General features: G+C 39.2%; 1 protein-coding gene across 1 annotated transcript in view; it reads left to right on the forward strand.

Moving 5' to 3' along the window:
• Window positions 1–9,702, forward strand: part of LOC109036450 (xylose isomerase) — a 45,792-nt gene extending 36,090 nt beyond the window's left edge. The window contains exons 7-10 of the mRNA XM_019050669.2: window positions 4,319–4,505; window positions 5,647–5,740; window positions 6,832–6,996; window positions 7,750–9,702. Coding sequence (XP_018906214.2) covers window positions 4,319–4,505; window positions 5,647–5,740; window positions 6,832–6,996; window positions 7,750–7,917 — 614 coding nt within the window. The 3' untranslated portion in view covers window positions 7,918–9,702. The remainder of the gene's footprint in view (window positions 1–4,318; window positions 4,506–5,646; window positions 5,741–6,831; window positions 6,997–7,749) is intronic.
• The last annotated feature ends 2,331 nt before the right edge of the window (window positions 9,703–12,033 follow it).

Consider the following 12,033-nt stretch of genomic DNA (forward strand, 5'->3'; position numbering starts at 1 on the left):
GAGTAGAGGATCATCTAATTTATCAATAAACACCTCCAAATCCCGTACATAAGTATCGATGGTGTCCGTCAGTATATCACTCCTATCTTTAAGGAGCAGTTGTTCTTCGAACAAAAATACTGAAGATTCTATTCCTTGAACTTGGATGCGAAGATCCGACTCCGCCAGTTCCTCGAGAGTATCTATGTCTGGGAAGCGTACCCGAGCACTCAACAAAATCACCATCCCGTTCTGGAAGAGTCCTGAGAGGATCATCGATGCAAAGATGACGATGACGAACACGATTCGGCTCGTGTAGAGATGACCAAGAATCAGCCTTGGTGGCTGGCCACAGATGAAATACGCGTAGATGGTCAAAAAAACTGACACCTCGTCTTGGTTAACGTCTTCTCCTCCACGGATGTATTGAAGTGTTCTGTAGAAAACATGTTGAAGAAATGCTTGCATCATTAGGAATAGGATGATAGTGATGAATATGAAAATCCATACCGCCAAAGAGTAACATTTGAAGGCAACTGCGCTTTGGGGGATGAAAGAACTTCGTGGTGTTATGACGGACACCGCGCAAGTCTCAACACTCGTTGTTTGATCAAATTTTACTAGGTCTCCCTCTCTGAAAAGTGTGGCAAGATAAAGAATGTGTAACTTCGCGCCATTTCTGTGGCTCTGGTCTACGGCGAGATCCGTAAGGGTCATGTTGAATTTAAGGCTGTTGTCAACATAAATATAATCACACGAGAAGTTCAGGTGCCGTGAGATATCAGCCATGATGTCACCCATTAATGTATTCATTGCATTCATCAGAATGGGCTCAATGCCTGATGAAAAATCTTCCCTCCATGACAAAAAAGCCATGACCTTCTTTTGCTGCATATTTTTTATTGAAAATTGAAAGAAATCATCCTTGTTTTTCTCACTCAACCTGATAATCTTTTCGATGAAAGGATCGTATTTGAAACAAGAATCCTCGTTGCATACAACCGATTTGTATCCGCTAAACATCCGCCATATGAATCTGAATACGAATATCAATTTACTTGAGGTGACTTCATCCGCATTGAACTTCGATTCGCTCTCCTCCGGTGAGGCGATGGGATTTAAGGCAAATTTGCTAGTGTGTCCTCCTCTTCCGTACGCGCTGCAAATCACGAAGATAAGGTGGTTTCTCGAATTCCAAATATCATGCACGTATAGACCCTTCGTGAGGTCGTGTACCGCATCCGTCAGTTTACCATTGTCCTCAAGTTCGGCTGAGGAAATATTCAATTGAACATCGCAAATCTTATTAATGTCAACATGAGGCAAGCCGTCTGTGCGGATACAATAGTCAGTAAGAACAGGGGAGGCGTTAGCCGAGTGAGTTTGCATTAAAGTTTTCTCGCCTCCGTTCTCTATTCCATGGGCGTCCGAGGCTGTGTCTAGGATCAAGTTCAGTATATCATTCAGCGAGTTAACAAGTATTATGATATTATTCGGACAGGGAGTGCGGACGAAGTTCTTCAACTGGCGAGGACTTGCAATTACGGTGGTCTGAATGTCCTGGTTGTGCAAGGCCTGAACGAGACGGGGCATCGGAAATTCCGGCATGGTGTTGGCGATGTAAAATAGCCGCCGATGGTTCACGTGAACCGTGTGGTTGCATGTAGTGACAATGAATTTGAGAGTGTCGTGACGGACATCCTCAATTTCTGAAGGTGAGGCTCTTTGAATTAGTAAAAGGACGCATATTGTGAATGAGACGGATTCCATCCAGGAAACATTGCGAACTGAAGCCTGGAGCATATTCTATCGGGAGTTTTTAATTTTATTCAGTCAGAAATCAGAATTTTTCTACGTGACTCGAGAATTTCTAAACATTTAGGTTAACGCCGAAAGACTAATTTTTAAGCGCGCATCTTTTCATATGGAAATCATCAGATGAATCGGATGGTCGTTTCAGAAATTGATCGAGAAATTTGGAACCTAATCGTGTAATGTGCAATCGTGCAATTGGTTAACTATCGCTCATGGCAGGCCCTGGGTCTTACTGCTTGGTCATGTGAATGGCGGCGGCTTTCTCATAGACTCTATTCTACTGAAATTTTGACTCTTCTCTTCCTAACGATCATCATATTGAGATTTCAGTTTAAATGTCGTCAGCTTTTTTATAAGTAAAATTCATAGCCGCAAATATATTTCAGTCCTCTTTGAAAGTAAATGTCGACTCATAAAGCATCGAACCAATTTCTATTTATCATTTTTGAACGCTCCTTTTATATCTCTCACTTTTGACGGAATATTGTTTTAGAGGACATTTTTAGGATATGAAGATCTTATTTTCAAGTCAAAAACTCCTAAAAGTGCTAACTTTACTTTCAAAAAGCGAAATTGACGATTTGTTCCAAATAGAGTTTACAATTCACTCGTAATTGTTGTAGTATATACTAACTTGTCATGGCGTTTTCCTTTTCATCCGATGAATGGATAATTAGCTGGGTTTTTCAGTTAATTTGGAAAATTACAAATTAATCACATAACCACAAAACACGAAAAGTGTAATGGACATTCAAAATAAAATCGCGATACACAGGGAAAATTGACATTTTTGCCGAAGAGAAACTTAATGGTTCGACGAATAAGAAAAATACTTGTTATCTAACCACTAGGCAACTCTTGAGTTGTGTGGTCCCCTTCCAGGAAACGTATAGCTTCCATTCATGTTATTTTTCATTTATCCTTAATGCATAAATTATAGAAACGCAAAACTGGATTGGAATAACTCCGATGTTGTTTTTTCCTGAATCCTTTATCATGTTTTCTATTTTCTGGATATTTGTTCATGTAATTCTGCCTGTAACATTAAACAATATTCAATTTTTCTTCGCATATTTGAATATTCTAGGTCAATTTTCCTCGAAAATGCTTTGGTATCAATCGATGTACTTGTTTCGTATGATCTAGAACACCCTCTTAAATTTTCTACCACGTGCAGTTGGTGGCAAAATGCTAAATCAAAGTGTGTCTGTTAACCATTCTCACGAGGCAATTGAAAAATCGGATTTAGGACAACAGTTATGCTGCGAATCGGAAGTTATTTAACATTCTGTCTCAAAGCCTTTTCCATATAATTTCCTTTAAAGCTGAGAAGTTCGCTTCAAGCCGGTTTCAAGGCTATCGGTTGCACTTGAAATATTCTCCCTGGAAATAATGCCTAGTAATGAACCATCAAATTGTAAAGCAAAACCACGTCCAAAGAAACAACAAATAACGAATAGATAGATGGTTCTGATCAATAATTTCTAAGTGATCGTACAAATTTTGCTGCTAAAATTGTTTCATGCCGCGGATCTTTCCCGAAGGTCCTCGTTAAGAAAGCCGAAACAATAAGAACTCAAATAATTTTGTTCAAGCTAGAGCTTACACCATAAGCTATAACAAGTAGTCCTCTGTAGCTCCGTTTTTGTCCGCGTTCTGGTCTTCAAGCCCCTTCAATCTCTGAGGATGCGACTATTTTGACGCATAAGATGCGCCTCTGCCTACTATCTCAAATGAAGGCAGACCGTGATTTAAGTAGTTCTGGTCTCAAGTGAGTGATTTAGACTAGGTTATTACATATTTTACACGTTAAAATGGTCAAATAGTTACATTCAAGAGATTGATTGGTGTTCTTCACCTTCATAATTTCACGCATAAATCCTCTGTCGACATCTTCCATTCTTGGAGATTGCTATTCTTACCCATTATCCGATGAAAGATAGATGCACGTGCAGTTTGCTTTCGAACGGAATGACTCAATTTTTTCATGTTTTTATTTTTATTTTCTCTTTCTCTTTATGACTCAAATCGAGCGTAACTACAGTCACCCTAAATTCAAAGGAAACCGTTTTAACACACATATTTGTCAGTGAAAAGAACGTAAGTCAGGATGACTGTTTTTTGTGCAGTATTTTTTAGGCAATGAAGGAAACTGTATAAGAAGAAATGTACATTTTGTCAGACTTTACGCTTTATTTCCACGCAATGTTTCTACCAAATTAGACATTGCAACACTTTGCCCCACAAAATCGGTAAAAAAATTTGACCCACTTTGAATTGATTGGTGAAAGTTCTACAGAGCTGGCGGCAACTTTATAGAAATGCTCCACTTTGTTTTACATTATAACCCTTTTGTAATATCAGCGAGTCTTCAGATTACGAGTCAATCCGTGGAGATGTCCTAAAAACCCTAATCGAAAACCAAACAAAATCAATCAAAGAAGCTGTAGCAAAGAATTAGCCATAAAGAAATCTTCCTTTCGCTAACTTTTCTCTGATAATGTTAATTTTTTTGTTTCCTCAGAGTTTCGCGAGCATGTGGGATACAGAGGTCAACTTCTCCTGCTTCCAAATTATTCCAGCCAATCAGAAATCCCGCACCAGGATACTGCCTTCGTCTCGAGCGCACTCGCCTTCTTGAAAAATTATAATCTCGACCGTTTGTACAAGCTCTGTGTCCGGTCCGGTTACGATTTTAAAGTCTCTCTCGCGTAAGTTTGCAAGATGACTGTCCTCGAGATTAAAGTTTTCCGTGAGAAAAATATGCCGGGGGAAAGATTTGAAGAATTACTTACTAGTTCCTCAAGATTTTCATCGACCCTCTTAAGGTCCAGTTACGCGATCAAATTAAGCCATCAAATTGGGCCTCTCATTGGTCGCATCCTCACCTCAGGTCTTTTTCCACCAATCAGAGCTTTAGTTTGATGGCTCAATTTGATCGTGTAACTGAACCTTTACCTTCAGGGGCCACCCCTTAAAAATTACATTGATGTTTTGATCGCCACCACTTTTTTTATAATAATTAGATTGATGTTTTAGTTTGTGGTTTGATATAATGGCAAAATTAAAAAGGAGCACATCTCCTACTGCAACGTTGCAAATCTCTCTTCGTGTTTTTCTGCTTAAAAGTAAATTAATCAACGATGTTTCTCGACATGTTTCGATAAGAGTACCTGTATGGCGAGAGTATAGACGGATGTAAAACTCCGAGAATCCATCAGGCCTTCACCGATGCCTCTACGAACAAAGCTAGGGCCCAGAAATGCAGTCAATCTATGAATTTCAATTATCCAGAGCGATTTACCTATACAATCATTAGGGACTGTCGTTTATAAAGCACGTATTTGACTTAGTTTTTGCATAAATTTACTCCTTTTTGCAGAAAAACGCTCATTTATGTACATTCATGGCCATCTTGGTTAGAATTGAAACCTGCAGACTCTGCAGACTAGCAGTGTTTTGTGTGTTAGAAGTTGGCTAGAAGAATGGCTGCACTTTTGGGCCCTAAGCCCTCCACGAAGCGATCTGTCCATATTCTCGCTATATAGATAGGTACTCTAGTTTCGATAAACTTTCTTCGCTGATTCAAGTATGTTTAAAGAAAATAAAATGAAACATAACAAGATATTTATGAATGTTGCAACTAGCGTGCCCTCGTGAACAGAGATGGCCACCTGACAACATTTTTCAAGCGATTTAAAAAGACTACTTTTATGAGTTTTTTTTTTGTTTCCACTTTTGTCTGAGACTGCAGGATTTGAGTCTTTAACAGCAATAAATTTTAAGTCAGAGACAATGATCGAGTCTACCTCCCATTAGCTTCGAATCTCAACTAAAATTTCTCGCTTTCAGATACAATCTCTTCGGATCTTTAGAGGTAACCAAAGGCAGACTCCCACCAGAACTGCGCGAAGCAACGTTACTAATGAAGACCCTTATTGAGCACGTAAGTAGCTAAAAATGACCGTGTTCGCGACAGGGCCGGATTAAGGGGGTGGCCACATGGGCCGCGGCTCATGGCGGCAAAATGTAAGGGGCGGCAAATTTTGCAATCTATTTGAATGTAGGTATCAAAAAAAGAGAGAGAAAAATCGGATTCAGAAAATAAATTACAAACGAGAAAAAGCGACAAAATCTCTCATTTTCTGAGAGTGAAAGTACAGTAATTTCTAATTTTGTCGTCTTCCGGTGATACAAGAGACAACAACTTTAATAAGTCGGCTTAAGAGAGAAACCGAACACGCAATTTGACCTGGAACGGAGCGGTGCGGCGGTCGGTATGAAACGCATAGCGCCTACAAGACTGCATGAATACTTCACGCATTGCGTCAAACACACTGCGGTCAGCAGCAGTCGGCCTGAAACGCATAGCGCCTACAAGACTGCATGAATACTTCATGCATTGCGCCACACAGTGCGGTCGGGCAGCGGCGGAAGTTAATATTACTAACCACATTTGGACCGCGTTTAACAGGAAGGAACCAAGCCACATCAGCTATTGCCAAATTTAACTGGGCAATTTAATTTTTTACGAGAGGACGTTTATACAATTCCTATGAAAATGTTAAGGAATTTACTTGCTATTGTGCAAAAATTCACTGAAAGCTCAAAAATCCGCACAACTGTTTTCATAGCAGAAATTAAGAACATGAGATATGTTAGAGTGTTTAATTAAATGAGCCCGTGAAACAAGTGAGTAAAAAATGTTACGGTTAGCATACATTTTTGAAGACAAATGAGAGGATTGGAGCGCAAGGCGCATACGCGCAATTTTTGCTATTTCGAGAAATACATTTTTGCAGTTTCGAAATTGCAAGGATTCTCATAGCGGAAAGAGAGTTTAAACTGACTTTTCGATGCTTGAAAATTTGAATTTGGAAGCGAATTTTTCACAGAGTTTGCATTAAGCCTGGTTTTACTTGAAATTATTAATATCTCAATGTTTTCAAAAACTGCACTTATGCGCCTTCTCCTCCGAGACCCTTAAATATGGTAATGTAAATTGGACGTAATAGTATTTCTTTTTTGCATGTTCAGGGAGGATTCCAAACGGGTGGGTTGAACATCGGTCTAAAATCAAATCCAGAGTCGGACCTGAAGGACGTATTTGTCGGTTACATCACTGCTTTGGATGTATATGCCAAAGCCCTCAGGGTTGCAGCCAAACTAACTGTTGACGGAATTTTTACGAACGGCTTGCAGGTAGGTGCATTCACTTACATTTTCTGACGCGAGCGTGAATTAGTCCGTCTCCAGTTTTTTACAGAGTGGCACAGTGCATTATTTGTGACAGTGTTTAAAACTAAAATCCCTGGGCACTAGGTCTAATGAGTTACACCAGTTAGGGTACAAATTTGTGTGTCTTGGTTTACAAATTTATGAACCTTCTGTTAAAATTCATTTTTGTGATGGATAACTTGTAATACTTACAGTGAAAGCTCGCTAAGTCAAATCGTGTAGGAACCGACCAAAAATTCGACTTGACCGGCAATTTCTCTTAACCGATTCTTCACTTTACACGTAGCCGTGTCTAGGAACCGAAAAAAAATTCAACTTAAGCGGTATTTTGTCTTAACCGTAGCTCGGCATAGCGAGCTTTTACCTTACAAAGTTCGGTTCATAAAAATGTCGAGTGAGATTTTGGGATTTCGAGAGGAAGAGGTTTAAAGTTGTAAAATCACTTGGAGCTTGCTACTTTACGGCAATATTGGAACTTAAGTTTAAAGATCGAGACTCTTGAGACTAAAAAAAAGTCACTTTGAAGCAAAGCCTCGTGACCCTCCGCCATCCCTTTACGGGACTATACCGTCCATTGCCTCTTCCCAGGTGATGCCCAATCCAAAACTTGTTTGGGCAACCTCTTCTCCGACATTCTTTACACATGACCCAACTGATCATTCTCTAATATTTAGTGCGAGCCACTGTAATAATGACTGAATGTTGAATGTTTTGCAGCAACGTTATTCCGGGTTCCAAACCAACTTCGGAGCCCGATTCATGAACGGGGAGCTATCATTGGAGGATCTGAGCGAGCAGGCTAAGCGAACAACGGCCGAGTCCCCCTTGCCGCACGGACCGAACTTCTGGGCTGCATTCTATTCACGAAACAGTCTAAATTTATGATCACTCACTGTAAAAGAATATTGTCGTCATAATCCAGCACGAAGTAATTGATACCCCTTCATTTGTATAATGCGTCCAAGGGATGAACCGGCTATGACCACGATTGAAACCGAACGCAGCACAGTGAATCGAATCAATAGGAGAGGTCGGACAAAATCTGGAAACTTTAAGCGCTTGTAACTCCGTTTATACAAGACTTTGAGGTTCTAAAGTGACTCTAATGGTTCCCTCGTGAAATTGTCTTCAATGAACACCCCCTATAATTTAAAATGTGACGAAATAAACATCAAAATTTGCAGTTTTAGTCAAAAATTTCATGTCCAACCTCTCTGATTGACTCGATCCACTGTGCGCAGATCGAAACAAAAATATAAGCTCTCATTACTAATTGCATCTGACTGGTGGCGATTTTGCAAGTTGGCAACATTGTTTTTCGTCCACTTAAAATCATTGAAAATATCGATTTTAGGTGAGGCGACCTGCCTCACCTAAAATCGATTGTTTTACATACATTTGAATGTAGATAAAACAGTGCTGCCAACTTTTAAGAGTCACCACTGATCCGAGCGTCCATGGGAAAGGGGATCCTCCTCCACAGAAAATCAAAATTGAGATAGCTTCACCAAAGTAGGGAATGTCCAAAGAAGGTTTAGGGACAAAAACGTTTAAAATGTCAAATCAAATTGGCGGTTTGAAGTTTGCAGTTCAAAAACGTAGTTTCAAGAATTTATCACTTAAAATATCAACCTGGCTCGTTCAGGGTAAAATATTGTCTGATTATGATGAAATATAACGCTCTCCGTTGGGGGAAACATCAACTAATAAACCACCTACAACTTAATACTAAGGATAAGAGAGAAATTATTCTCCGAAAAACTAAAAATTGTGTTTCTTGAAGCGATTCGATGAAAATCCCTTTTCAAAAATTTTAGCGTGGTGAATTAAGAACCCTTTTCTTGAAAACGGCCATAAGTCTTGTAGAGCTACTGTCCTAAGACTGCCAACAGGTTACCCATCAGGGTCTCAAAGTAAACGCTTGAGCGTGTCCAATTACCCACGCCTAAATGCTTGAACCTCTGACGATCTTATGATGGCTACCGATCGATGATATCGATAGTGGAAGTGGTTGAACATGTATTTTGATTGTAATGTTTCATTCCGCTCATACTGAATTTTTAGAGGTACAATTATTGATCGTTTTCCATAGATTTGCAGGGGATGGTAAAAAAAGAGTTACACAGATACATAACATTGATATTCATGAAAGTATACTATGATGGGAAATCTATGATTTCTAAAAGATACGTATCTTTCTATAGTTTCAACATGGCGATCTAGCATGATCAACGGTATTTTTATAGGGAGTAAATCATAATTACTTACAAAAAGTAATTTAACTACATTTTAATTTTCCGCAATTGTATTTTGACCGGAAATTGGTTGGCTATTCTGACTCAATCGAGTACATTTCCTTTTGATCACACGAAGAAATCAGTGAATGTTGGACAGAAACTGCAGTCATTTTCCCGTAAGAAATTGAATGGATTGAGTAGATTTTGCAACAATGGAATGGAATTACGTTACCCTGTCTAGGAGACGACAAAATGATACGTAAATACGTACGAAATGATACGAAAATATGTATCTTAGAATGACACTTTTGAACTTCATGTTGCATGCAGGCACCTTTGTTGGCCTATGTCTAAAAATGAAATAAAAATTCTTGTCGCTTCGTAATTCTTTATTTGGGAAATAAATGACTAATAAAACATGATTATCCCAACATGACGTTGTTTCAATTATTCGTGTTCATTCCTCACAACTTCCTCTAGTTTGCACCTGTATTGGACAGATCTCCTTAAGCGTTGGATGTTGGTCGCGTTGAGGAGAATTAGACTGAACGTCTCCTCCTTGGCGACTTGAGGCTCGATCATTGGTAAAACTCATTCTTCAAAATATAAAGCTACTTCATTTAGAAATAGTAGTATCAAGGGAAATAATTATTTACTGTAGACAAGGAGCTGAGGATGAGTTGCCATTCAGTACTTTTTCTGTAAAATTAGAATTCTCACCAGGAAGACTCATCTGAGCTTTTTCCTTCTGTGAAAATTTACTCGTTCTTATGAAAAAAGCTCATCCGAGCTTTTCCCTCCTATAGTAATAATTTCAACTATAATTTCAATTTTTAAAAAAAATTCATTTATATGTACTGAATTTAAAGGCAGGTTGGAAAAATCATCATACGCATTACCAAATCTTTCTAAACGCATCTTACGCCTGCAATCTGCAATCTGTTCGTATAATTATTAACTTAGCTGTCTCTTTACTATTTTTAATCATTTTTTTTCTTCAAAAGTTACAGGATTTAAACAAATTATTTGATCTCATATATTATTTCCGTCATCCGGAAGTCCATTGGCCCAAAACTGACAGAAATTAATACGGGAAACTCAAGTTCCAGCGCGAGATGGTCTCATATGATAGTTTTGTGTCCTTGAGAATAAATAATGTGTGAATTATAAAATTATGATTTCCGGTAAAAATCAACAAAAGGAGATATTCATTCAAAGGACATTCATTCACAACGAATTTCTGCATTTATTCCGTACAATTGTAATTCCTGTACAGAGAGGAGGGCAAATAGAAAAACGAATCATACGTCACACCCTGACTTGAAAAACGCCGTATGTTTCTTTCATTTTTAACTTATAATAAATATGAGGCGTTATTTATTGGACAGAAATTAAAAAGGAATTTGGAAACATTTACAATGCTGATGAACATTTAAGATAAGGCCCTCAGAAATCATCACTAACGGGTTACTCCTTTTTTGGGTAGAAGCAATATTTCTGCCTCTAGACGCTCGCGAATCTCAGCGTTAGGTGGCGCTATCCAGAATTTACCTTGAAACTTCTTGAGGACCGTAAAGTACCCTGATTCCACACAGAATTGAAGGAACACATTCTCATCGATAGAGCTGAAGTTACGGGAATTAATGGCAGTCCTGAAATTCAAAAGCTCCACGTATTCTAATTGTTCCTTCGCAATAAAGGAACAATTTGTCAGGATGCATTCTTTAACCTTATCGGACAGGCGAGTCCTGTGTGAAAAGAACATTTCCAAATCTTGTAGACCTGCAGTATAGATCCACCAATCATCCTCAACCCCGGCGTGTAATCGCTGTAAAATTGAGTACGTGTTAAAGATTTTAGCAACAGGCTTTTCCTGTCTCACGGTTTGGGCTTTGTCACCCTTTGCCTCGAATATCATTTTATCGTCATAAACGCAGTAACCCTCGTGCCGTGATTCGATATTCTCCATCGCGAGGTCTGACAACTGAAAATCATGTTTGAAAGACTCGACATCTTTCTTTGTGAGGCCGTAAGCTCCGTACAGCTCTTTGGTGTCGAAAATAGAGCTGTGCGTGATGGTAACTTCGGAGTACAGAGCGCCCCTACCGTAATTTAAGTATGGGGCTGCAACGCGGCCACGACCAGTTAAAAGAGCGCGAGTTATATCCTCTTGTTTAATGATGTCATCGACGAACACGATACAAAACTGAAATATGCATTCACCATCGATGGGAGTATGTTGCTCAAAAAGCACGGATCTTATTGGAGCATCGATCTCGTCAATGAGGAGAATTGGTTTGACCCCATGGTGGTTTGACAAGTAGGTGGAGAGTAAATCGCCAAACGTGATCATGGCCCCCTCGCCCCAAGGATACTCGGGGGAATACATCATTTTTATTTCATTCTTATACTCAGGGTTGACAATCTTGGTGCTGTTTGCTAGATAACTGAACTTCTCCAAAAGGGGGCGGACGCAGTGCGTGTAGAATGTGCTTTGAAACTCTGTGTAATTTTTCGTTGTTAAGGGGCTAAAATCTAGTTTTATCACGGGGTACTTCGCGAAATGCGACCAGAAGAGTGTACTGTTGTTCTTGAAAAATTTGGTGTTTTTGAAAATTTCTAATTTTTTCGATGTTTCTGGGTTTTTTGCCGTGAAGTTTTCGTCGAGCTCGTGCTCAAAGAAATAATGAAGCATGTCCAGATTCGTCGATTTGGAGAAGCCTCGAGGTGCAGTGATATGAACGTGTTTAGGCATTCTCAAGAA

This window comes from Bemisia tabaci, chromosome 6 (assembly GCF_918797505.1).
Source record: "Bemisia tabaci chromosome 6, PGI_BMITA_v3".
NCBI lineage: Eukaryota > Metazoa > Arthropoda > Insecta > Hemiptera > Aleyrodidae > Bemisia > Bemisia tabaci.